The 26537-nt window shown below is 39.0% G+C and overlaps 1 protein-coding gene across 4 annotated transcripts in view; it reads left to right on the top strand.

The window, feature by feature from the left end:
- The window catches only part of ATP7A (ATPase copper transporting alpha), a 64179-nt gene extending 37642 nt beyond the window's left edge, over positions 1-26537 (top strand). For all 4 annotated transcript variants that reach the window (XM_038415920.2, XM_043492984.1, XM_043492983.1 and 1 more), the window contains exons 3-23: positions 1718-2207; positions 3171-3908; positions 4856-5077; positions 6918-7078; positions 8934-9095; positions 9867-9943; positions 10875-11100; positions 11556-11789; positions 12288-12379; positions 12760-12887; positions 13079-13233; positions 13600-13734; positions 15348-15542; positions 15748-15930; positions 16289-16502; positions 17259-17405; positions 17805-17947; positions 18870-19073; positions 19836-19953; positions 20546-20648; positions 21660-26537. In XM_038415920.2, coding sequence (XP_038271848.1) covers positions 1718-2207; positions 3171-3908; positions 4856-5077; positions 6918-7078; positions 8934-9095; positions 9867-9943; positions 10875-11100; positions 11556-11789; positions 12288-12379; positions 12760-12887; positions 13079-13233; positions 13600-13734; positions 15348-15542; positions 15748-15930; positions 16289-16502; positions 17259-17405; positions 17805-17947; positions 18870-19073; positions 19836-19953; positions 20546-20648; positions 21660-21936 — 4404 coding nt within the window. In that variant the 3' untranslated portion in view covers positions 21937-26537. The remainder of the gene's footprint in view (positions 1-1717; positions 2208-3170; positions 3909-4855; positions 5078-6917; positions 7079-8933; positions 9096-9866; positions 9944-10874; positions 11101-11555; positions 11790-12287; positions 12380-12759; positions 12888-13078; positions 13234-13599; positions 13735-15347; positions 15543-15747; positions 15931-16288; positions 16503-17258; positions 17406-17804; positions 17948-18869; positions 19074-19835; positions 19954-20545; positions 20649-21659) is intronic.

Raw genomic sequence — 26537 nt, forward strand, 5'->3', positions numbered from 1 at the left:
CTAATCAGCAGGGTCCTGGAGAAGATAAAGACGAACAAGGCCCCAGTCATCCTGATTGCTCCGACATGGCCCAGGCAGCAATAGTACGGGACCCTCATGGGCCTGGCGGTAGCTCTGCCATGGCCGTTGCTGCTCCTCCCAGACCTGCTCTCTCAGGACCAGGGCCGCCTCCTCCATCCCAGCCTAGCGGCTCTTCACCTCATGGCATGGCTGATCAGTGGTTAGACGGAAAGGAGAGGACATGCTCAGAACAGGTTCAGCGTGTCATCCTTGAAAGTAGACTGCCCTTCACTTGCCGTGCTTATTTGGCCAAGTGATCCCTTTTTTCTAGATGAGACCACGGTGTCTCTCCCATGACCGCCCTGATCCAGCTTATTCTTGACTACCTCCTCCACCTGAGAGCCCAGGGCCTGGCGCTTTCGTCAGTCAAGGTGCACCTGGCAGCCATATCGGCCTTCCATCCACCGGTGCAGGAGCACATGGTGTTTTCCTATTCTATGACTGGCCAGTTCCTCAAGGGGTTGGACCGTCTTTTTCCGTATTCTAGACCCCCCAGTTCCGCAGTGGGACCTAAACCTGGTGTTGACTCATCTCACGGGATCCCCGTTAGAACCATTGGCCACGTGTTCCTGGTCTCGCCTCTCATGGAACGTGGCCTTCCTGGTTGCAATCACATCAGCCAGGCGAGTCTCGGAGCTCAGGGCCCTTACCTCCGAGCCTCTGTACATGGTCTTTCGTAAAGATAAGGTCCAGCTCCGCCCACACCCCGCATTCCTCCTGAAGGTGGTCTCTGCTTATCAGGGTCAGGACATTTTTCTACCAGTCCTCTGCCCCAAGCCCCACGCGTCCAGTGAGGAGCGCCGTCTCCACACACTCGATATGCAACAGACTCTGGCTTTCTACCTCGAGCAGACCAAGCCATTCAGAAAGTCCTTGCAACTATTCGTCACCTCAGGTGAGTGCGCGAGGGGCCAGCCAATTTCCACTCAGTGGCTTTCCAATTGTATCACTTTGTGCATTTGTTCCTGTTATGAGCTGGCGGGTGTCCCCTCACTGCCCATTGTGAGGGCACACTTGACTCGGGCACAGGCTTCGTCGGCTGCCTTTGTGGCCCACGTCTTCATTCAGGATATCTGTAAGGCCGCCACGTGGTCTTCAGTTCACATGTTCATCTTGCACTATGCAATTGTCTCCCAGGCAAGGGATAATTCTGGCTTCGGCAGGGCAGTACTCTGTCCTGGGAACTTGTGAACTCCTACCCACCTCCAACAGATATAGCTTGGAATCACCTATTGTGGAATACACATGAGCAATCACTCAAAGAAGAAAAGACAGTTACCTTTTCTGTAACTGGTGTTCTTCGAGATGTGTTGCTCATGTCTATTCCACATCCCGCCCTCCTTCCCCTCTGTTGGAGTTGTCTGGCAAGAAGGAACTGAGGGTCCAGGGGAATGTGTAGCTCCCCTTATACCGCTCCAGGCAGGCGCCACTCCAGGGGCCGCAGGGGGCGCTCCCCCACTACGGGTACTGCTAGGGGAAAAACTTCCAGCACTGGTGCATGTGGTGAGCGTGCACACCTATTGTGGAATAGACATGAGCCACACCAGTTACGGAAAAGGTAACTGTCTTTTTCATGCTTATCCTACGTAGATAAAAGCTATTTGACATTAAATTAGTCGGTGGTATTAGCTCTAAGTCATTTTTTTTCCTCTTCAAGGTATCTCTGGAAGGAAAGAATGCAACCATTATCTATGACCCCAGACTCCAGACTCCAGAATCCCTTCAGGAAGTTATAGTTGACATGGGATTTGATGCTACCCTGGCTGATTCAGACCCACAACCTGTTTTACTTGACACTACTTTTCTAACCATTCCTACTCAGTCACAAGTAACATGTGAACAGATCTGTAACGCCTTACTAAAGAACAAAGGTATCTTGGATGTTAAAATTTCCTCTGACCAAAAAACTGCAGTTGTGACATTCATTTCTTCTATTATAAATGGCAACCAGATTATTCAAATGGTGCCAGGCATAGATTTAAATACTGCAGCACCAGAGAAGACATCTGGGACTGGTGAAGATTCCATTTGGTCCCAAGCATGTGATGTTGTGCTAAGGATGAAGGTAGAGGGGATGACCTGCCATTCTTGCACCAGCACCATAGAAGGAAAGATTGGCAAACTGCAAGGGGTACAGCGGATTAAAGGTAATGCTTTATTTTAATTTTACATGTAGATTGTTAATTGATTACTCTGTCCTTTTTTCATATCTGTTGATGTGATCTGTCATGAAGTTAGGTCGTTCAGTAGGATGATTCACCATGTATCAGTGGAATCACAGTCTCACATTTTAGAGCACAAGTGAAAATGAGTTTGATCCGATTCTAGTTTCTAACAGGAGCATTCTAGTCTCTTTCCCTTCCCCAGTGAACGAACACTTGCCTACTTTACAAAACCGGTTTCCAGTTTGGTAAAGTGCATCATCTCTGCTCAGGAGACTGCCAGGCCTAGAGACAACAGGATGCAATTAGTATTGAAGTTCGTTGACAGAGTGTCATAAAGAAAATAACCCAGTCTCTGACCAGACTATTGGTCTCACATGATTACTTTACGTTTTGATTGAGACAGGAGTAATAGAGCTCCTTTTTCTTTCATAGCTCTAATTATATTTAACTTTAAATAATTAATAATGTTGTATGTAAGGTAGTATCATAAATAGAGATGGCAGAAACAAATATTTAATTGTCTATAACATAAAGAAAATGACTTGGGGTCTATGATGGAAGAGTTTGTTTAACATTAATGTAAGAAATAACTAACACACTGTTGGGCAAGGCATGAACTTTCTAGGAAAAGGTCAAAAAATGAGGCAATAGGAGATTAAGACCTGTTGCAGTATTAGGCACCAAAGGTAGAAAAACTAGATCACTTTGGGTGCAGTTTTCAAAAGTATCTAAGTCCCCTTTTCAGTGATTTAAGCACTTAAGAGCCTAAGTCCATCCCATTTACTTTCAGAAGACTTAGTGATTAAATCACTTTTTGAAAATTTTACCCCATTGACAACATGCGCTGTTCATAGGACTCTCTATGGTCAGTGATATTTAAATAGAATGTTATGAGGAGGGGATGGGGAGCAAAGACACTAATACATTTTTCTGTTTAATTTTTAGTCTCCCTGGACAATAAGGAAGCTGTTATTATGTATCAGCCTCATCTAATTACAGCAGAGGAAATAAAAAACCAAATTGAAGCTGCAGGTTTCACAGCATTTATCAAAAAACAGCCCAAACCCCTCAAGTTGGGTGTTATTGATGTGGAGCGTTTAAAGAACACCCAAACCAAATGTTCAGAGGGAATACTTCAAAAAAGTCCAAAGCATATTAATGACTTAAAGACCATTGTTTTCAGAGTCGATGGCATGCACTGCAATTCGTGTGTCTTAAATATTCAGAGCAGCATATCAGCACTCCCATCTGTAGCAAGCATAGTAGTTTCGTTAGAGAAGAAAACAGCTACTGTAAAATACGACTCAGACTTCATCAGCATAGATGCGCTGAGAAGAGCCATAGAGGCAGTATCACCAGAGATGTTTAAAGTCAGTGTTCCAGATGAATATGAAAACGTAGAGCTTTTCAGTGCACAGATATCTCCAGTGAAATCTTCTCAGACAGCTTTAAACAGCACCAACCAATCCATTACTCAAGTTACTGTGGTAAATATTGAGGGAATGACTTGTAATTCTTGTGTGCAATCTATTGAGGGAGTCATTTCTCAAAAGCCAGGTGTAAAATCAATATGTGTGTCTCTTGTGAATCATAATGGGACTATAAAATATGATCCTCTCCTAACTGGTCCAGAAGACTTAAGATCTGCAATAGAGGACATGGGATTTGATGCTTCCTTATCAGGTAATGCCAAGCTACATTTTTTTGTACCGAGTTTATATGACGAATTCACTTCCCTTTAGCATATCATACTGCCTAGAATTAAATGTACAGAAGTATGGGGTACAGACTCAACTTGCTGAATGAGGTATTATCTGTATAATTACTTTTCATGCTAATGGGGTTGTACATGTGGAGGCCCACCCCTATAGTGTTGAGACTCATTTCCTTAGTCCTCTGGATTAATTGAAGATTATTACAATTGTGGGTAAGGTGTAAATACAGCAGTGCTTGGTGTCACAACTAGGGCAGGTCTACAGTGCAATGGCGCCGCTTCAGTGAAGACACTACCTACACTGATGGGAGGGCTTCTTCCGTCCATGTAGGTACTCCCACTCTGCGAGAGGTGGTAGCTATGTCTTCGGGAGAAGCCCTCCTGTCAACCTAGCACTGTCTATACCAGGGGTCACGTCATTTTAACTGCATTACTCAAGAAGGTACATTTTTCACACCCTGAATGATGTAGTTATACTGACCTAATTTCCTAATGTAGACCTGGCCTGAGTACTGTTCAGACATATAACAAGGAGTCATTCCTTGCCCCAGAAAGCTCACCATCTACATAACAGACAGGATACAACAGAAGGACAAAAGAGATGATATGGGGGGTGTAAAAAAAGTAACAAAATGAACACAGCTGAGCAGAAAAACAGAAGTCACAGTTTGTCAGTTGCCTAACCAGTATCTAAGGGAGTGGTTTCTAGGCATCAGAGCAGAGGTAGACTTAGTTATTTGACTTAGCACCCACAGAGCAAATACATGCATCTTTCTGATAAGGTGAGTGCAATTCTGCTTTTCAATCAGGAATACTACAGTAATGTGCAGTCATGCTATGTTGTGTCTGGGTCATAACTTGTTTCAGAGGTTGTTAATAAATTCATGATTTGTGATTTTTTTTTCCCACTCCCCAGCAAAGACAGAGCCATTGGTATTAATAACTCAGCCTTCACTGGAAGTGCCGTTAGACTCTCAGGATAATATGCTTTACAAAACAGCGCTACACTCCAAAGTGTCACCAGTCCATGATGATAAACAGGAGGCAAGGACTCCATCGAAGTGTTACATCCAGGTCACTGGCATGACCTGTGCTTCCTGCGTAGCAAATATTGAGAGAAATTTGAGGAGGGAAGATGGTGAGATATACTTCAGTAAAACCTGTTAAATCTCTAAACGTGTTTTAGAGATGTCTTTACAGCTGTCATAGTGGAATTTTAGCGTGGGGTTAGAGGGAGAAACAACCACCCATTGAATTTTGATTGTTTTACAGTGTACATCCTACACACTGTTGCATTACTGGGTATAAAGTATGTGGCCCTGCACACTAACTATAAAGCTCCATTGCCACACTTGATAGATACTACTCTAAATTGCCTTGGCAGAAGTGGAATTATAGCACTCAAAGGATTAAACACATTGTAAAATCAACTTTCTGATTTCTAGGGAGATTAAAACAGTTTTATAGGCTGCAGCCCCAAAGCACAAGGGAGAGCATAAAGGGTAACATAAAGTTGAAGCTTCTCATTTCATTATTCCCCTGTGCATTGGGGCTGCAGCTTATAAAACTCTGATCTCATACTTACTCCTAGTACATACTCTCTTTTGCCTGTCCCACCCATAGCATGGTATTAATTAGCATTCAACATGTGCAACACATTGACAATGTACAATACAGAGAGTCTCCTGCACTTTGAGCATAAACCAGTTACTGATGTACACAGTGGATCTTTAATCCTTAAAAACTCTGGTCAGTACAAAATGAATTGTTTCAACTTTTTAGATGGCAAGTAATTCCTTTTAAAATGGCACTCATTTCTCCATTCAATTTTTTTTTGTATTCTCTCTATTATTGCCTTCTTAGAAGCTAAACAATTGCATTTTGTTTGTTCAGCACACTTAAAATGCTTTCCAGATTTTCAACTCAGTGTTAGCTAACTCCCCCCATTACACAGACAAGCCTATACTGAGTCCAAGTTAACCATACTTTTTCTGCTTTACTTCCTTGTGGTAACTACTTTCTCCCCTTCGCTCCTCCCCGCATTAGGTCATCAGTGGGGTTGGAACCCAAGGCCCCCGGAACTAAAAGCAATGAGCCTTTACTGTTTGACCTAAAGGACCAGATAGACCTGGTAACTTGGAGGCATTGGCAGACTCATAAAAACTATTTGTGGTTTAGCAAGTAGGGAGGGATAAAGAGCCAAGCTCTTACACTGTTACATGGTCGTAAATGTAATTCATAGTTATGACCATAATTCTGTACTCCCTTTGCTGACAGGATGAGGAGCTCTGCAGAAGCAAAATATTGCAGGGTCAAATAACAATGGCAAATGAAAGCTATACTTAATCAGTTTAAAATAATGTGAAAGTTGGACAAATCTTGGACTATTTGATGCTTTAATCCTTTGGTGCTGGGAGAAACTGGAAAATAGAGAAAATTCTTTTGTTCTGTGTTTGTCAGGACTGTGTTCCTTTAGTTCCTTTCTCTTTCTCACATGTATTCAATCAGTTTATTTCTTACAGAAAAGGCCTTTGGAAATACAAAGAGTGGGGAGCCCTAAAACCCTTACAAAGTGTGTTTCTTAAATTTCTTAAAAGGAATTTTTGAAAAAAAAAATTGAGATTGTTTTCGATCTTCCTTAATGTATCAGAAACTGGAATTTTTGAAATTAACCAATTTAAACAAGTAGTAAATCTGGCATTTCCCTCAGTTTTCCTCGTCTTCCTTTACCTCTAGACTTAGATTCGTCCAGTACACATGTTCTCTCAGAGCCTACCTTTTATTGCTTCTTCTGAAAGTGCCCCCACTGTATACTAGGTACAGGTTACCTGTTTCACAGTTTTAGTGAATGTGGGTAATTGCTAGCCTCCTGTAATATGGTGATTGAGGTACAGTATGTTTACTAAACTAAATGTGTTTGCACATTGTTCTAATACAATGTTTAATTAACACTGTACTTTCTGGTTGTATATTTCTAGGAATATGTTCTGTGCTTGTTGCTCTAATGGCAGGGAAGGCAGAAGTGAGGTATGACCCTGCTATCGTACAACCATCAGTCATAGCAGATCTAATCCGTGAATTGGGATTTGGAGCTACTGTTATGGAAAACTATGATGGAGATGGAATTCTAGAACTTGTTGTAAGCAGATCATTTTAATAAATAAAACCATATCAATAATTTATATTTATTGTTCAATGTGCATGTGTAAAGTTTTTACTTCCTAGAAAGCTTTTCATACAGATAGGATTGTCTGATTTAAAGAAAAATAAATATTTGTAAAACAGATAACAGCCAAATGCAGCTATCGTTGGATCAAATCTATAGTTAAAAGGACATTGTAAACTTATGTATTGATAAATTCAAGATTCTGATAAAGCACCTTTAAATAGTACAGAGTTAAAAAAATATTTTAAAAATGTTAAGAGTTCTTCTGTTCTTCTGTTGATGTTTATAGGAGACTTATGGGCAGATCTGAGAATAGCAACACCAAACATGGTTTAACATAGGTCTCTCTGTCTTAATGGAACCCATTACCAATAGTACTTGAATGCCTCACAATTCTTAATGTATTAATCCTAACAACACTCCTGTGATATACAGAAGTAAAGTTATTCCCGTTTAAAAAACTTGCCCAAGGTCACACAGGAAGCACCAGGGAACTGGTCTCAAGTCTCTTTAATCGCAGGCTAGTACTTTAGCCAGTGGACCATCCTTCCTCTCCAGTTGCCTCTTCCCCACCTTCCTCTCCATGCATACTCCTGATTGCTGCATGTGTCCTCTTCGGTGTCAGTTCCAGCTTTGCTGTTACTGGTAAACATGTTGTTCCAGAGCCTAGGAATAGTGCATGCATGTGAGTACCCTAGAACAAGACTTGAGAATGTCGTCATCATGCTAAGTGAGAGACAGAAAATGTGACTGCCCATCAACAAAACAGCTGAAGTTAACTTTTCACCCAGTGCAGTCCAATGCACAAACACCTTGGTCTGCACTAGAAACTGGGTAAAAAGAGGGGAAAAGCTGTTTTTCCCTCTAATTTTTTAATCTTTGTTAAGAGTAATCTTAAAGATTGCTTTTACCAATAATATGTAGACAGTTTTTAGCTGAAAATGTGACTTTCAAATAGAATATCTGCTTCTATAAGGTTAAATGTCAGTGGAAAGCTATGCACAGGTGGGTTAGAAACAAATGCAATAATACATGTCATATAGCAACAAAACTCCCAAATATATGACAAGTGTACCTTTTCCCAGTGTATTCAATCCATGCCTTTTATTCAAAGCTTGAAATATTAGCAAGGATGCAAAAAGCTGAAATGCTGACCTTTGTACCACCTCTTCAATCTTTTTAAAAATTGTATATTGACTATAAATGGAAAAAGGTAGCATTCAGAATTTTTCAACCTTCTGTGAAGATGTGCAATTTATATGTCTCCACTAGAGACTTTGTTATTGCAATTGATTTGGTAGGAAGTTGCTCATATACTATAGTGATGGGCAGCAAAATAAAACCTAAAGATAGATAAATATTACAAAAAGAAAAGGAGTACTTGTGGCACCTTAGAGACTAACAAATTTATTAGAGCATAAGCTTTCGTGAGCTACAGCTCACTTCATCGGATGCAGCTCACGAAAGCTTATGCTCTAATAAATTTGTTAGTCTCTAAGGTGCCACAAGTACTCCTTTTCTTTTTGCGAATACAGACTAACACGGCTGCTACTCTGAAACCTATAAATATTACAAACTGTATGTGGATTTGCTAACCTACGCATTATTCAAATATCAAGCCACAGTGCCACCTGCTGGTCAGATAGCTGTATATTCCAAAAGGTTTTTTGTTTTTCTTATACTATCTAGGGATGCTATAACTCAGATAACAAAAGCACAGTTTATGGTTTCTCAGATTCTCTGTTTGTAATAGATGAAAAAGTATTCACAAATATTTTTAAAAATGAGTCTTTGGTTTTGATAACAGGCAAGAATTTGTGTTTAACAGGTGAGAGGAATGACATGTGCCTCATGTGTACATAAAATAGAATCCACCCTTATGAAGACTAAAGGTGTATTATACAGCTCAGTGGCTCTTGCAACCAACAAAGCACACATTAAATATGATCCTGAGATTGTTGGTCCTCGAGATATTATACAAACAGTAGAGGTAAGTGCTTACGTGGTATTAAACTGTTTCATTGGGTCACTGAAAATCTTACAGAATATCCAATATGCTTCCCAGAGTTCTAAACCCTGTAATACAAGAACTCTTGGTATGTAATGGTTATGGAACAGAGGTATATCAACGCCAAAATCCTGTCCCCTTTCTCTTCCACCCACTCTTCTCACCATTGGTGTAGAGAAGTCAACATAGAGAACAGGTGTTCTGGCAGTCAGGGAAACTCCATATGCCAGCAGAACAGTACTCCCTTGATGACTTTGTCCTTGCCCTGCAAGGAAAGGCTGGAAAAGCATTTTAGAACAAGTTGAAGCCTAAATCTGACAGCTATTTCTGAGGTACCTTTTGACATAGAAAGTGAAAGAATGACCTTATAAATGTGCTAATGAAGCAAGCTGAATGCCTGGCCCACTCCACCAGATAACCTACAAATATCTCTATACAGCACAACATGTCTTAAAAAAAGTAGAAATAAGTTTAAGTATGTTCCAATTGTCTGTGCCAGTGGGCAAATTCCTTTTTCTAGATGGCAAGGAATGGCTTTTGTGTACTGTAGAGCAGTTAACATGTTTATGGTATAAATTGTACAAATATAATATCACAGGTGATGTTTACTTGCCTGGACAAAGAAGTACAGTTGAAGGTGTTTTCTCCTTGGGCAGTATTGATGACTTCCTGCAAATCAAGATGAAAATGTATCTTTTGTGATGTTAATCCTCTGTATGGTAAAATGAAATCCTTGCTACATTTCTCTTCTAGGATTTAGGTTTTGATACTTCTTTAGTCAAGAAGGACAGATCTGCTAGCCATCTGGACCACAAACAGGAAATAAGGCAGTAAGTATTACTCAGTGTGACAAAGCTCTGTCCTTGCTTCCGTGGGTCCCGCGTTTCCTGGTGGATTTCGCTAGCCTCAGAGGCTCGCTGTGACCCTCCATGTAGCCCTTCTTTCTCTAGAGACAAGGGTCACAGTCTACTGAGCCATTTTCATCATAAGCCAGCGAGGGAGGTGAGAAGAAGTTATCCTTCTTTGCACAGTCTCTGTTGTCTCCCAGTTTCAGTGATTAATCAGGGGCAAAGGTGGGGGGAGCCCGGGCCAACCCTCTACTCCGGGCTCCAGCCCAGGGACCCTAATAGTATCAGCTATGGTAGCTGACCTTTTAGAAACATGACATGTACAATTCCCTGGGCTACTTCCCCCACAGCAGCCTTTACTTCCTCAAGCTCCACTTCACCCTTACCTCAGGGCCTCCTTCCTTGTACCTGATATGGTGTGTACTACTCAGCCTCTCCAACCACGCAACTTCTTCCCACAGCTCCTGACATGCACTCCCACCTGACTGACTGGGAGGCTTTTAACTGACTAGTTTCAGTCAGCCCCTGATTGGCTTCAGGTGTCCCAATCAACCTAGCCTTCTCCCTGCCTTCTGGAAAGTTCTTAATTGGCCCCAAGTGTCTTAATTGACCTGGAGCAGCTGCCATTTCACTTATCCTGGTATCAGGGATTTGTTTAGCCTGGATCTCCCACTACTCTTCCATAGCCATCTGGTGTTGCCCCGTCACATCAGCCTGTTTTAAATTCTACTTAAATGTTCATCTGATTCTTCTTTTAAAATTTGAGGCTGTTTTTGAACCAGTAGTGAAGTTTTCACAAATTACTTTGTTGGTCTCTACAGACATTGTAGCTAAAATGTTATCTGTGTCACGATTAATTATCTGTTACTTGCAAAACAAGTCAGATTTTCATTATATTTTTCCCTTATCTAAGATGGAAAAGATCTTTTCTTGTGAGTCTGGTTTTCTGCATTCCTGTAATGGCGCTGATGATTTACATGATGATTATGGACAGTCACCTCTCAGATGTTCACCAGCATCGCAACATGAGCAAGGAGGAAATGGAGGCTTATCACTCTTCTATGTTCTTGGAGCGTCAGGTCCTGCCAGGATTGTCTGTAATGAATTTTCTGTCTTTTTTATTGTGTGTCCCTGTTCAGGTAAATAAAAACATGGTGACTTTCAGTTTGCTGTCATTAGAAATTCACAAATAGAAATTGTCTTTTTATAATGGAACGTTAAAAAGATTAAGCACAAAAGATCACTTTGTGAATGCTTATTGAAACTGCTATGGGGCCTGCTTTCTTTGAAATCAGTGGGTATTTTGACTTCAGTGGGAGCAGGATTGGATCCATCATCTTCTATATTTTAGCATTGTAATTATTAGGTTTTTTTTTAATTTGAGCGCCCTTGATTTGCAGTAGATTTATTAAATGTTTGTTCTTCATATCAATTGAAATATTAATATTTAAACTTTTTTAACCTGAACTTTAAAAAAGGATGCACAGAAAAGAACCCTGCATCTCTCACTTTCAATAAAGTAGCTTTAGAGCAGTAATTTTTGCCTTTGTATTTTCAAATGAGTAAAGTACAGTTGTGGTTGTTGTTGTTACAGTTATTTGGGGGCTGGTACTTCTACATTCAAGCATACAAAGCACTGAAGCATAAAACTGCTAACATGGATGTGCTCATTGTTTTGGCAACCACCATTGCATTTGTCTACTCCTTCGTTATTCTTCTAGTTGCAATGGCTGAAAAAGCAAAAGTGAATCCTGTGACTTTCTTCGACACGCCTCCTATGCTATTTGTGTTCATTGCATTGGGCCGGTGGTTAGAGCATATGGCAAAGGTAAAGCAAAATAAAATTACTTGCTCATATGGTTGACATGAAATAAAATACTATAAAATGTTTGAGACAGGTTGCACTAGAAAGCATGAAAGATTAACTTTTTAGTGAGATACAGAGGCAATACTTAGCAAGCAAAATCACAGCTTGTAAGAAAACAGAAGCAAGACTGAACTTTGTATTTTTATAAATCTTTATTTGGTGTAAAGTGTTGCATCTACAAATTGCAGGAAACTACATGTGTGTAGTTATAGGGTGTGCATGTTTTAAAATTAAATCACATGGGAAAGTGTTATCCTGGTTGCTTATCATTTGTTCATGTTGCAAAACGATTTTCAGCAATTCTGAAAACTATTTAAAACATCAAATTTATTTTTTCTAGTCAATTTGCAAGAAGTGTTTGTTTTAAAGGGTGAATTGTATTGCATGTAACTGTTTAGCCTGTGATTTATTTTTTGTCGATAGCATGATCAAAGGGAAATGTGTCAATTCATATTCTAGGGTAAAACATCGGAAGCCCTTTCAAGACTAATTTCACTACAAGCTACAGAAGCAACTCTCGTTAACCTAGGACCAGACAATATTCTTTTGAGGTATTTTGCTTTGTCCTTCCTTTCTTTTCTTTGTTTTTGAACTAATACTTTTACCTTGCTGAAGATGTGCACAACAAATAACTTGTTCAACTTAAGAGAATTTGCCAGATGTAACATTAAAATGTAATAAAATTGATACCATTCTGATATGCCATAGTGGATCCTTGCTAATTTGCGCTTTGAAATTGAACGGATTTTCTGAATTGGCAAGTACACAAATAATAAATAATAAAACAAGTATAAAGCATCACAAAATGCCCTTTGTCAATTTGCAATGTATGAATTGGTGAGATTCTGCTGTATATAATCTTGAAAAGTGCTTTTTGACTTGGTAACATCACTAACCAGGTTTTATTAAATGTACTATACTCCCTTCTCAGTGAAGATCAGGTTGACGTTGAACTGGTTCAACGGGGTGATGTTGTCAAAGTAGTTCCAGGAGGCAAATTCCCCGTTGATGGCCACGTTATTGAAGGACAGTCTATGGTAGATGAATCCCTTATCACAGGTAAGCCGTTAGCTTTTAAAAAAATTTAAAATATTTCTTTGTATCAAATACTTATGAACAAGGGAGATTAAAGTTCACTATTTTGCTTGTATGTTTTCTAATTGTATATTAGGACTAGAGAGCAGTAGGAAAAATAACACTGTCAAAATCAGAATTTGCCAGCCTAATGTCTGCTGTTGGCCTTTATGTAGGTGAAGCAATGCCTGTGACTAAAAAACCTGGCAGTACAGTTATTGCAGGTTCTATTAATCAGAATGGGTCACTGCTGATCTCTGCAACTCACGTCGGAGCTGATACAACTCTCTCTCAGATTGTCAAACTTGTGGAGGAGGCACAAACCTCAAAGGTACTTTTTCTGAATAGTGGCATTGATTTAAACTATTAGTTTCTGTCTCTTCATTTAGGCCTCTATTCAGCAAATCGCATAAAGCTTAGAGTCTTTTAAACCTCAGTATATCTCTTAAAATCAAGACACCAAGCAATCTCGACATATCAATCAGAGAAATTTTGAACTCAAAACTTCAAAAGTTCTGAGTCTCTTAATTCTCTAAAGTCATGTCAAAATGTCAAAACTATTGAGAGACTATCTAGGTTTTATTAGAAGTATATGTTGAATATGCTGAGATACTTCTCTGTTTACACTAGTGCTTTAAAGCATGGAAGAGAGTATCATGTGATTAGAATTTATGTTTTTGTATTTTCTCTCCCGTAGGCTCCAATCCAGCAATTTGCAGACAAACTTAGTGGCTATTTTGTTCCTTTTATTGTGGCTGTCTCTGTGGTTACCCTTTTTGCTTGGATTATAATTGGATTTGTCAATTTTGAAGTTGTGGAAATATATTTTCATGTAAGTGACTCTCTCAAATCACTTTCTTAAATAATAGGTGTAATAGAAGTCTGTTTGAATGCAACAGTTCCATCCTAGAATATCCTCACAGTCACTTGCCTAGTATGACAGGTTTCAGAGTAGCAGCCGTGTTAGTCTGTATTCGCAAAAAGAAAAGGAGTACTTGTGGCACCTTAGAGACTAACAAATTTATTAGAGCATAAGCTTTCGTGAGCTACAGCTCACTTCATCGGATGCATCCGATGAAGTGAGCTGTAGCTCACGAAAGCTTATGCTCTAATAAATTTGTTAGTCTCTAAGGTGCCACAAGTACTCCTTTTCTTTTTGCCTAGTATGTTGTTCACATGCTGCAATGTTTTTCTATATTTTTGCTTATGAAAGGAAAACTGCAAAGTCATATAGCACATGATAGTTAACTAAGTCTTTACAAAATATTTAAAGCTACTTGGAAAGCAGCTATCTTAGCCCTGGTGTACACTGTGGGGGGAGGGGTGTCAACCTAAGATATGCAACTTCAGCTACGCAAATAGCGTAGCTGAAGTCGGCGTATCTTAGGTTGACTTACCTGGCCGTGAGGACGGTGGTGAGCCGACCACTGCCACTCCCCCATCGACTCCGCTTCTCGCAAGCTGGAGTTCTGGAGTCCAAGGGGAGCAAGTTTGGGGATCGATTTATCGCGTCTAGATGAGACGCGATAAATCCATCCCCGATAGATCGATCACTACCCACTGATCCGGTAGGTCGTGAAGGCCTGCCCTTATTAGTACTACTTAGCAATGGCTCTGTCTGATACAAATTAGGACTGAAAGTGTCAGCTTCTCTACTAAAAAGACTCAGAAATGGGAACTTTATTTTGAAAAAGTATCAAACTTACAAACCTGAAAGAGTTCAATGATTAACAAAAATACCTTGTTTTTAAAAATATTTTAATTGGTTAACTTAATTATTAAACTAATTATTAACTGTTTAAAACAAACAAAGCAATAACTTGACATTACAAAAACCTTGAAACTTTCACCTTTCCTTTGGGAAAGATGATCTCTTCAATATAGGTCCCAGTTCTGCATCAGGATCTGCTGGCACAGCCCCATGGAGAATCCAGCTTGAAGTCAATAGACTTTACACACTGGTGGATCTCAGTATAGGACTGGGGCCCTAATTTGCACCATCAGACAGTTAAGATGGCAGTTTCTTGCTTGATTATTTTTTCTGACAGAGAATGCAAATGAAGAGTCTAGTGGAGAATATTTATAGGCCATTAATCACCATATGTAGTGATTAGAGTATTGTTTATTATGGTACAGTTTAAGGGAGTCTCATGGCTTATATTCTTTAGTTTGAGAAAATAAATAGAATGAGGCAGTGTCTTATGGGTTAAATATAGCATGTGATATGTATATGCAATATAGGACAGAATAAGGTTGTGTGGGCAATCAGAATTCTGGTACTTACTAACTTTCGAGTGCTTTACTTTTCAACTTTAATATTCTACAAACATAGATTTTTTTGTATGTAATTACAAATATGCCTTTGTGACTAAGAAAATGTATAGTTGACTACATGGTTTACAATGTTCCTTACTCTGTTACTAAAACATATTCCTGTATCCACAGGGTTACAATAAAAGCATTTCCAAAACCGAAGTAATAATCCGCTTTGCTTTCCAAGCCGCCATCACAGTTTTGTGCATTGCCTGTCCTTGTTCATTGGGATTAGCAACCCCAACAGCTGTCATGGTGGGTACTGGGGTAGGAGCTCAGAACGGCATACTGATCAAAGGTGGAGAACCACTAGAGATGGCTCATAAGGTAAAAAATGCAATTTATTTTTCCCAGGCTTTAATTTATAGTAGGACTTTACATGCCAGTATTCTGCATTTGTTTCCAAACACAGAAGTTATCACTGCATGTTGTCTGTAAGTGGCTAGGTTGTAACTTTGGACAGTAACTTTGCATCTGAATGATTCTGCAGTAAGATCTTTATGCAACAATGCAGTTTTCTGTTTTGCTGCAGGTAAAGGTGGTGGTATTTGATAAAACAGGAACCATTACCCATGGAACTCCAGTAGTGATGCAGGTGAAGATTCTAGTGGCGGATAACCAGATGCCACGTAATAAGATTTTGGCAATAGTGGGGACTGCTGAGAGTAACAGTGAGCACCCTCTGGGGACAGCAATAACAAAATACTGCAAGAAGGTATGGTACTTAGATTCTTTTACATGGGCAGAATATTTTGCAGTGATAGTGATCCTGTCCTATAGAGCTTTGTCTCAATATTGTGTGTGCGTCTGTGAATAACCTTGCACTGACTAGAAAGTGGTTGGCTTATTGAAGTGGCCTTTTACTTGAAGAGTTCTGAAAGTTGAAAATGATGAAGGCACAAGAATGATTTGGTAGTGTTTACACTAGAGCCTGACACTTAAACTTGTGTTTTGATGATTGCATTTTATCTGCTTATGTTCTAGATTTAGGTTTGGGTGTAATTTACTGTCAGCATTGTTATAAATGCAACTGGTTCTGTATTTTTCAGAAAATGTTTGACCTTTTCTCTTAGGAACTGGACTCAGAAACCCTTGGAACCTGTACAGATTTTCAGGTAGTAGCAGGCTGTGGCATTAGCTGTAAAGTCAACAATATTGAAGCATTGCTGTACAGGAGGAATGAGAAGGTTGAAGAAAACAATATTAAGAATATGACACTCATAAGAGTTGATGAGAACATTGAGGTGTCAATGCAACCTGCCTTGATTATTGATGCCCAATTGCCAAGTAAGCTGACACATGCCTGTAAAATAACATTTGTGCCAAGAATGATGTTCTGGTTTTGTCTGACTTTTGTTGAGGATGCTGGGGGAAGAGGCTGCCATGAGTCACTAACGTTTCCCCTCTGGAGAACTGGGTCTGCAACCTCTTGGAGGCACAAAGGAGTTGCTCTTTACTTAATTTAATAGCTATGTATTTTATTCATCTATGGAATGGGGTCATTGATGCTTCCATATCTCTAAGGCACGTGGGCTAAAAGGAGCTCTATTAAAATGGGACACAGAGATTTTAAAGTTCTGTGGTAAAGGTAATTCGTGTCAGAGCTGGAAATAGAACATGGGAGTCTGCTCCCACTGCCCTTCTGTGTTCTCTTTAAAACTGTGCTTCTTCCCAGATGATTACTACCCAAAATCTTCATGTAACTTACGCTCTTGACCAGTCTTTGCTCAAAAGAGGCTCAGCTCATGGCTTTCATGTGTATTAGAGCTCAGAGAGAAGAAATTTACGCAGGGTTGTCCCATGTTACAACTGTAGGTCCAAGTAAATGCTGTCAGTCTCCTATTGCAGAACAGTTTATTCATTTCCTTATCAAAAAAACAGGAAAAGAAACATTTGTGGGGTGGATAAGAAGAAAACAGTTCCTAAGCATTATTTAGATTTTCGATAATGATGCTACTAATCTGTTTGAGCGCCATGTGAACTCCTGCCTGGATTAATTTAAATATATCCACATGATTGTAGGATTGTATTTTCTTCCTTCAGCTACTTTGAATCATCAAAAGTATTCTGTTCTCATTGGGAACCGGGAATGGATGAATAGAAATGGCCTCCTTCTTAAAAGCGATATTGATAATGCCATGATTGAACACGAATGTAGAGGTTGCACTGCAGTCCTTGTAGCTGTTGACGGTAAGATTGTTGTCCCTTTTCTGTGTTATTGGATTTGACTTTGTGAGCATTTAAATGGAAAGTGATGGGGGAAACAATTGACCCTGAAACTATAATCTGGATTATTATTATTAACTTTAATATTAATAATACCTTGCTCTTGTATAGAATCATGTGACCACAAATGAGTCTCTATCTTTCAAGTTTTTGTAACATTTTGAAAGGTAGAGCCTCATCCATTTCTCCTTTACTGCACGGATGTTTGGGCACACTACAAGGACTTTTAAGGGTTAGGAGACTAATAAAGAAGGAGAGAGGATCCTTTGGGCTCTGAGAGGGTCTTCTAAGACCCACTGCCTGCTAAAGGTGGGGAAAAGAACTTTAATAGGAACATATTGATTTTCATGCTATCTGTATTAGGAGTGCTGTGTGGCTTGATAGCTATTGCTGATACAGTGAAACCTGAAGCTGAATTGGCAATCCACATTTTGAAGACTATGGGGTTAGAAGTTGTTCTAATGACTGGAGACAACAGTAAAACAGCGAGATATATTGCCTCTCAGGTAAGTTGCTGAATATCTAATTGACTTACAATTTTCTTCATGGTATTCTCCCCCCCCCCCCCCCCAATGAACTCTGTTATGCTCTATTCCAAGGGGAGGGAATATCTCCTCTCATGTTTTAGTGTCCCTCCCTGGCTCATACATAGCAAAATTGGTTGAAGATGAAAAGTGCCAACAGTGTAAAAGAAATCTAAGATGTTAGTAACTAGTACAGAAATACTTGTAGGTTTTTTGTAAGCAGCTATAACTCTGACTTCAGTGTATTGCACTTCTTACATCAGATTTGGACCAGGACTTTTAGCCTGATGATGTCCCTTTTAACCTTCATAGTGCATAATAAAATCAGTTTATTATTGAATGATCCTCAAGCAATTATCTATTTAAGTATTTCTACTTAAATAGCTGGCATGAAAATACATTGATCATTGGAGAAAGATTACTCTTCTTGAAGATTACTCTTCTAGATCTCCTTGGTTTCTTTGAGTTGTTATAGCAATTAGTGTCTTCTCAGCAGTCTGTAAATTCTCTGCTAAAAGGGTGAATTAGGATTGTTTCCTGCTTTATATCTTCCTATTTACTTTTTAAATTTCATCTTTTTTAATAGAATTGGTCTCCCTTTGCTAATCCAGTAATCACAGTTACTACTTTTCTTGCTAAAATCAAGTCACATCCCTAAAATAGACTAGGCTCTCCCTTGTGCCAGTGACCTCATTGGGGAAATGATAAAATAGTGTGGCAGTGGGGGGGAAAAGTCTCCAGTGTGGTAAGTTACTTAAAGTGAAATTGGATTTTATTTGGTTCACTCAGAGGGATGCTGTCTGCTCTTCACCAGAGAGAATAGAAAGCATATAAATTCAGAGACAGAATCTTGGACAGCACATGGAAAAGTTGTAATATGGTTTTGTTCTTTCTCTTCCTTTAGGTTGGCATCACCAAAGTGTTTGCTGAGGTTCTTCCCTCGCACAAGGTAGCCAAAGTGAAACAGTTACAAGAGGAGGGCAAGCGGGTAGCAATGGTGGGAGATGGTATCAATGATTCCCCCGCTCTTGCTATGGCTAATGTTGGAATTGCAATTGGCACAGGCACTGATGTAGCCATTGAGGCAGCAGATGTGGTTTTAATTAGGGTGAGTAATGGAACTAAGCTTGTTTCGTTAAAGAAAAATAGGTGGGCATGCCAGAGGCAGTCAAGTGAAAGCTGTTGTTTGGGACCTGTGCTCAGTCCCTCACTCCAACACTGGCCTGACTGGGACAACTGCAGAGATGATGTGCTCCATCCCTACAGACCAATGGAATTGGAGCAGGGAGGAAACTATTTTTCTCTGACTCCTAAAGATGTGATGTTCATTGGTTCTTGAAGGAAGCTGCAGCCAGCTTTCTTTTGCTGGATGTATTGTGGCAACAGTGCCAAGTTTGAGGATGGGTAAAGGAGGGGGAATGAGGGTGACCTTTGGGGAAGGAATGGAACATTGAAAATTAAACTTTATTTTGGTAGGACGCTATAACACCTAGAATCTGTTGATCATGTCTTCCTGCATGCTAAGTTGCACTTAAGAATGAATTTTCACAGCCTGGTTATAAATGCCTGAAAAAGAGAGTTTGATAGGAACCCTGACAAATGACTGTATCAACACTAACGTTGCTGTAAACATATTATTTATTTGTTTTGCATCAGTGCCCAGGGATTCCAAACACTTATTGTGCTGGGCACTGTACTAACATAAAATAGAGGAAGGACTGACAATCTAAAAACACCTACTAGAGAGACACTTGCATCTTTTAGAAATTGCTCAGTGCACAGTATTTAGCTTTGAAAACAGTAATACGATAACATTTCATATGTGACATTAGTTTTCTTTGACTTTTCCTATAAACACTTTAATTTGCAGAACGATTTGTTGGATGTGGTGGCAAGTATAGATTTATCAAGGAAGACCGTCAGAACAATCCGGTTCAACTTTGTCTTTGCTCTAATTTATAATCTTGTGGGAATTCCTGTTGCTGCTGGTATGTGAGTGTTCTGATGTAGTACTGACATTCTGCTTATTAATAGATGATTGCAGAGGGGTTTTTTTCCCATAAAATAGTACCCATCGTTCTTGTCTGTGAGTGATTATCAATACAAGTTCTTTACCTTTAAAGAGATGGTGGTGGAGTAGCAGGGAGCTATTCCCTATTATGATTAATATAGATATGGTCTGTACATCAACATATATTTAAGAGAAACGTTTTGTTGAATGAGGCGTGAAAACCCATGGTTTTGACTTCTTGAAGAGAACCCTTTACTGCAGGGAAAATAAGCTATGCCTACACTTGAACTTTCTGTTGTATTTTGACACATGCTAGATAACCCATTTTAGCTAATACAGCTGTAAATTCTAGTATAGAAATGACAAAATGATTATTCCTACCTGTGTTTCTGTTTTGCATACACTAGAACTTACAGTCATGTTTATTAATGTTAAAATGCAACTAAAACTTCATGTATAGACATCCATAGGGACACTTGCTGGTTGTATATAGTGCATTAAAGGTACTGTATAAGGAATATTCTGTTCTTATATGGTTTTTCTGGAATCAGTGCTGGTTTCTTTCCTAGGTGTCTTTCTGCCATTTGGTATCGTTTTGCAGCCATGGATGGGCTCTGCTGCAATGGCTGCCTCTTCTGTTTCCGTTGTGTGTTCTTCTCTGTTGCTAAAGCTGTAAGTGAAAAATTCTGTATTTATTTTGATTTGCAGTCACAGGTCTCTTAGTTTAGAGGCAGAGGGGTCTAGTGAACTGAGCACAGGATGAAGAGTTAGAGATTCCTAAACTCTAATCCTATCTCTGGAATTCAGGCAAGTCCGTCTTTAGTAGTGGCTGTCTTCAGGGTGGTCACCTTCTCAATAAAATTCCTTCTTGGTTTCTTTTTTGTCCGTTTTGCTTCATCGGAGTAGCCAGTTGATCCAAAATATGTCAGGCAGTTTTGTTAAACATGTGAGTTTAAACTGCAGCCACGCCAGGTGTACATGATGGGAGCTATAAAAATCAGTAGTGCCCTTAGTATGTAATAACTCTTGTCACTGAAAATCTGTGGGAAGCTTTGTTGCCATGCTGGCTTTTCTACAGATTCTGTGGCTATGATGCAACACAGCTGGGAACACCACACCTACCGGCATTGAGGACTTAACAGTATGAAGTATTTGAATAAACAGTACCCCTGTTAAATGCCATGGCTTGTGTTATTTCTTACCCCTCAGCCAGCTTCAATGGAGAGCTGTGGTAGATGTGATACCATATAGTGTGGGAACCAGCAAGTGCAGGCGTCAAAGGGCCATGGGTAGAAAAGGCGATGATTTCCTAATTATAGTAGAACACTGATGCACATCTCGTCCATTAACAAAACCTGTTAGATGGTTTCTACCAGGATGTACCTGGGAATTTCAACACCCAGTCAAGCAGTTAAATATAAGAAGTGGTACGAATCTGCTTTGCTCTCCCTTCCCCTTCTGTGTATTGTTTTAAAATAAAGCTCTCATTTGGTATTAGAATCAACCAAAAGATGAGAAATTAAACGTTTTTAACACTGTACTATGTATTCAAATTATGAATGGCAGTGGGTATTAACTGTACTGATTTGTACATGAGCATCTACAGTACAGTTTCTTTCCACATTGGGTTGTTTCTATTCACAGTTACTGCCAACTAATTTATACTGGATTTTTTTCCCTTAGCTACAAGAAACCAAGTTATGAGAAATATGAGCTCCGTGCCCATGGCAATATGAGACAGAAGAGTGGTTCGGAAATATGTGTCCATGTTGGAATTGATGATACTGGGACAGCTTCTCCCAAACTGAGCCTAATGGATCAAATCATCAGTTATAGTAGAGCCTCACTAAGTTCCCTGTTCTCAGATAAACGCTCCCTCAACAGCATTGTTCTCAGTGAACCAGATAAGCACTCACTTCTAGTGGGAGATTTCAGAGAGGAAGAAGACACAGCGTTATGAAAGGCTCTTAAAAAGATACAGTTGGCTAGAACTCTGTATGCACTGATAAGTTCCAGAGGTCTGACTTGTTTTAAGGATTTTCCTCTTATCTTCTCTAGGTTTTAATTGCTCAATTGTACAGGAAAGAAAATATTTTTTCATGTTTTAAACACTGAAGCTAGTCCATTTATTTGCAGTGACCTTCCAGTATTTTTTACCAGACACAGCAAAGAAAGAAAGGGCAGTGGCAGCTGGAGCCTGCAAGTGAAGCCAGGTAATGTAGCTAAGAAGCTATTAATGTCACACTATTTTTCTAGAAGATGCTGAAATAAAATTAAGAAAACACACAGGGGAACCAGAAATGGAATAGAGGACTGATCAACAGGCAACTGGGGACAGTTTCTTGATGTGTAGCATGGCTAATATGTTTGCTGTATCAAAGATATTGATGACCGCAGCTGTAAACACTGAAAGTGCTCTTCATTTGCAAATGGATGTGCCTTATTGCATAACTTTTGGGATTTCTCTCATTTATAACTTATTCCATACAAGAAATTGTCCTGCAAAAGCTTAGATTGGTTTTTTTTTTGTTTTGTTTTTGTTTTTAAACCAAACCCCTTGCCATCTCTTCTCTCTTGATCTGGATCCTGGTCATATGTAGAGAGAGAGAACTGAGGGAGCTTCGGTTTATTTCCCCCCATCTTCTCCCCGCTAAACTTCTTTCCTTTCTCTGTTCATCTGTGTCCCAATACACTCCTGCGACTGAGATTGTCTGCTAGAAAGTACATTAAGTACACACAGAATGGGTTGATATGTCTTGCCTCTCCCAGCCTCTGCTAGCTCAGAAAACATACCACCTGCGATTTCTCCCATGCTCTTCTGAGGAAGTAATAGAGTATGCTACTACCTGAATTATTGGTTTTTTTTTAAAAGCCTGTTAGCATTCAGTGAAGTTATTATTAGTTATCAGTACCTGCCAATTCCCTTTAAATGAATTGCGGTGATTCATACTGATGTTACAAGGTCCACCATTGTAATCTTTACAATTACGCCTTCATACTTAGGTAATGTTACCACACAGTGTTTGCTTCATTTACTACCTACTGAGCTAATGTCAATTGCTTGTAAAGATGTTAATAGTGTACCAGAGCCCTGAACCAAAACCCGGGTTCCCAACCACCTCAATTTGGGAATATCCAGATCCAGACTTTGTGAATTGGGCCCACCTTCACTTGTTATAGTACTGAATTCTCAAAATTAGATTTTTGATCGCTAATCATAAATATTAAAAATTAAATTTCTCACTGAGAAAGCAACTAGGTGTTTATCACCCATTTACCTCCCTGGAATATTGGCTAATCTGCAAATCTTATTCTTGAAATCCTTTGCTGAGAGACCTATTTACCATTTTACTAGGTAAATAATGATGAGGAACTATACCATGAAGTCTAATCCATGGTGTGAGAGTTTAATTCTCATTTGTGTTTTTCAGAGAGGTCAGTCCATCTGTCAGAAAATAGACACAGAGAACAGTAAATGTTAGTGTTCTAGTTTTTAAATTGAGAATCAGTGGTTATGCATAGATTATGTAAAATGTCAAAAGCAAATGTTTGATGTATTTCATAATTTTCACTACTGAAATGACAAGGGAAAATATCAAAGTCTGAAAACAGGAAGTTTTGTGCAGCAGAATATGTTGTCCCTGGGGTGTGATGAGAGAGTATTTTATACATATCGTAATGCTGAATGCAATATATAACTTTTTGTTGTTTCCACATTAAAGAGAAAATTAGGAGTAGGAAAACATCAAATTTCCATTCAGGAATTTGGTTTCATGAGATCACAAACTGATAAGATTTTAAGAAATATTTCAATCTAGATTATAAGTATATTTGTCCTTTTTAGTGTCAGGAAACTTTAATTTATGGTATAGTAAAGCCATTCTATTAAGTGGTATTCTCAGTCTTGAACAACACAGCTATTTCTGATTAGTGGATGAATTGTTATGTAGAAACCAATAAAATACTGCCATGCAGCATTTATTGCTTTAAGATCACATACGTTGCTTCCATGATTCCAGTTTTGTTTTTCACCTACCCTCATTTTCAGAGGCTCTTTCTGGCAAGACTCAGCAGGTGCAATGGGGAGTATTCTGCATGATTTGTTTTCTCAAGGAGGAATTTTACATGGCAGCAGCCTGTTTCTTTATACAAGAGAACTGGTTTTGAATTATGCTAGTAATTGGTCATCTTCTGCCTGATCTTGCAACGAATACGATTGGGCCCTGTCCTACTCAAAAATGGGAATTTTGCCACTTACTTATGTGGGAGCAGGAACAGGTTCATAATCCTATGCTTATCACATCTGTTGCATGGGAAAAAAAATATCAAAATTAAGACTCTGACTTCAGGAATCAAGAATGGTCACTTGGGACAAATCCTGGTTTTAAACTCTTGGTTGGTTGTTAGCAAACATACGGAAATGAGAACTATTTATTACTCAGTGTTTAAGATGAATAGATGTGGTTAAATCTGCAAGTTTTCCTTATATGAAAGTCCCTCTTTAATTCTTTCTGTATTGTTAAAACCAGTATTTGATCCAGTTACTGCACACACACAGTGGTATCCAATAACAAGGAGCCTCTTATTTTAATCAGGTGACTGAAAATTTGTTTTGCACTTGAATGAATATACGTTGCATTGACATACTCAGTATTGTACATCTGGTCCAGAAAATCTGAGTCAGTCTTTTTGAAAACAGGGTTTTTTCCTGGTAAATATCTGTATGGGAACTTGCTGACATTTTAGAATGTTTATGTTGATGCTTTGTGAATAAAATATTTCATGCTGTGCTTGAAAGACCCAAAATGTTTTCCAGTTTGAATGTACAGTGCAGGTGAAATAGCATAAAAGGTAAAATGTTTGCAGACATGTAAATGTGCTAATTTTTTTCTGTAAATATACTTTACTCTTGCCTATGGACATCTTGAAATCCTGTGATTATGTGTCATCAAAACCATTTAAAAATATTCAGTTACAAATGAAACTATGCATCAAACTAGTTTATTTATTATTATTATTATTTCCTGTACTGTCATTAAATAGATGTAAGACCTCTAGTTTATTTAAAAAAACAAAACAAAGCCCTGCAAATAATCATTGCCTGAAATTTTAAACTGGATTTACCAGTAAACTTTTACAGATGATACAGGCATGCCTCTTATTACATGTAATCAATTTCATACCAAAAGGAGCTGTAAGACCAACAAAATCAGAACAGAAGCAGGGCAATGTTTAATTACATGAGCTGATAAGAATATTTTGTTTTCTGGCCAAGAAACCAGAAGTTCCAAGCAAATATTTTTAACTTTAGAGAAATCTTTTTTTATTAAGTTTGATATCAGAAAAGGAACGGTGAACAATTCTGTGAAATACTAATTTTAGTACTGTTCTGTCTCTTTAAATTTACACCTATAAGTATGTAATATTACATTATAATTCTGTCAAGATTGTGCCTTCAACTTTATAATTATAATGTTGTCAAAATGTAATGTTCAATGCCTGTTTTTTAAAGTGCTTTCCAGAATTCCATTCTAATACTGCTGTTGTGAAGCTGGACAAATATCATTGCCAGCTGCACTTGACTGCTTGCTAATACATGTATTGTTGTGCTTCACTATAAAGCTTAAAATATATGGCCTTTAGAAAGGATTCTTTATTCACCTAAGTAGAGTTGCTTTGCAGCATATTTAAATAGTCACATATAGTGGGGTGGGCATTATGGAACCATCTGTCTGGCACCACATGCTGTTTCAACCTTGCTCCCCCTTTCCAGTTTCATAGATGACCCTCTTATTTGGGAATGTGATTTACTGTGAATTGGAATTTTTTATTTTTATTGTCAGCTCTGCCATTGGTCTACTACAATATATGATCTTTGGCAAGTAATTTCACCTTTCTGCCTCAATTGGTCCAGCTATAAAATGGGCTGGGATGCTATGGGCATGGTCAATTAATGTTGGTTATGCACACTTTGAGATCCTTGGGTAAAAGGTATCAGATAGTAGTATTGCAGACTGGAACCTTTCATTTATGTAGTCACTCCATAGCCAAAATAAACTGCCAACTAGCATAAAGTTGTACTTGAAGCATCCTAAAAGAGAAGAAATTTAACCTGAGGGGCCCTGTGTGAGGTCATGGCACCCTTTGTTCTGATGAGGGTTTAAGTCTAAATCCTAGATCTCTGCAGGTACTGTGCATGGCCAGAATGATTGCTGCAATAATTCAAAGGGCTCAGAATGAAAGATGCAAGGACACAAAAATGACAGGCAGTGGGGTGGGGGCGTTGCCGTTGAGTTCACTGGCTAATCTGCTGATTTCCACAGTATAATCTCCCAAACAAAATATTTAAAATAAAAACCATAATAGAACTGCCTCTAACATTTTGCTGTCTGCAAAATACACCTCTCCACCAAAGCAATTCTCCTACCAGCATGTTTGCTGAGGCTTCTTTTTGTTCCCCTTCCTGTGATTGCTTTTCCAGCATCATGCACACTTTATACCTGTCTCTATGAATGTATAAGTAAAGGCATTGTTGGCTGTGAAGTATTTCTGTCTTTTCTG

Source organism: Dermochelys coriacea, chromosome 9, assembly GCF_009764565.3.
Source record: "Dermochelys coriacea isolate rDerCor1 chromosome 9, rDerCor1.pri.v4, whole genome shotgun sequence".
NCBI classification, from domain to species: Eukaryota; Metazoa; Chordata; order Testudines; family Dermochelyidae; genus Dermochelys; species Dermochelys coriacea.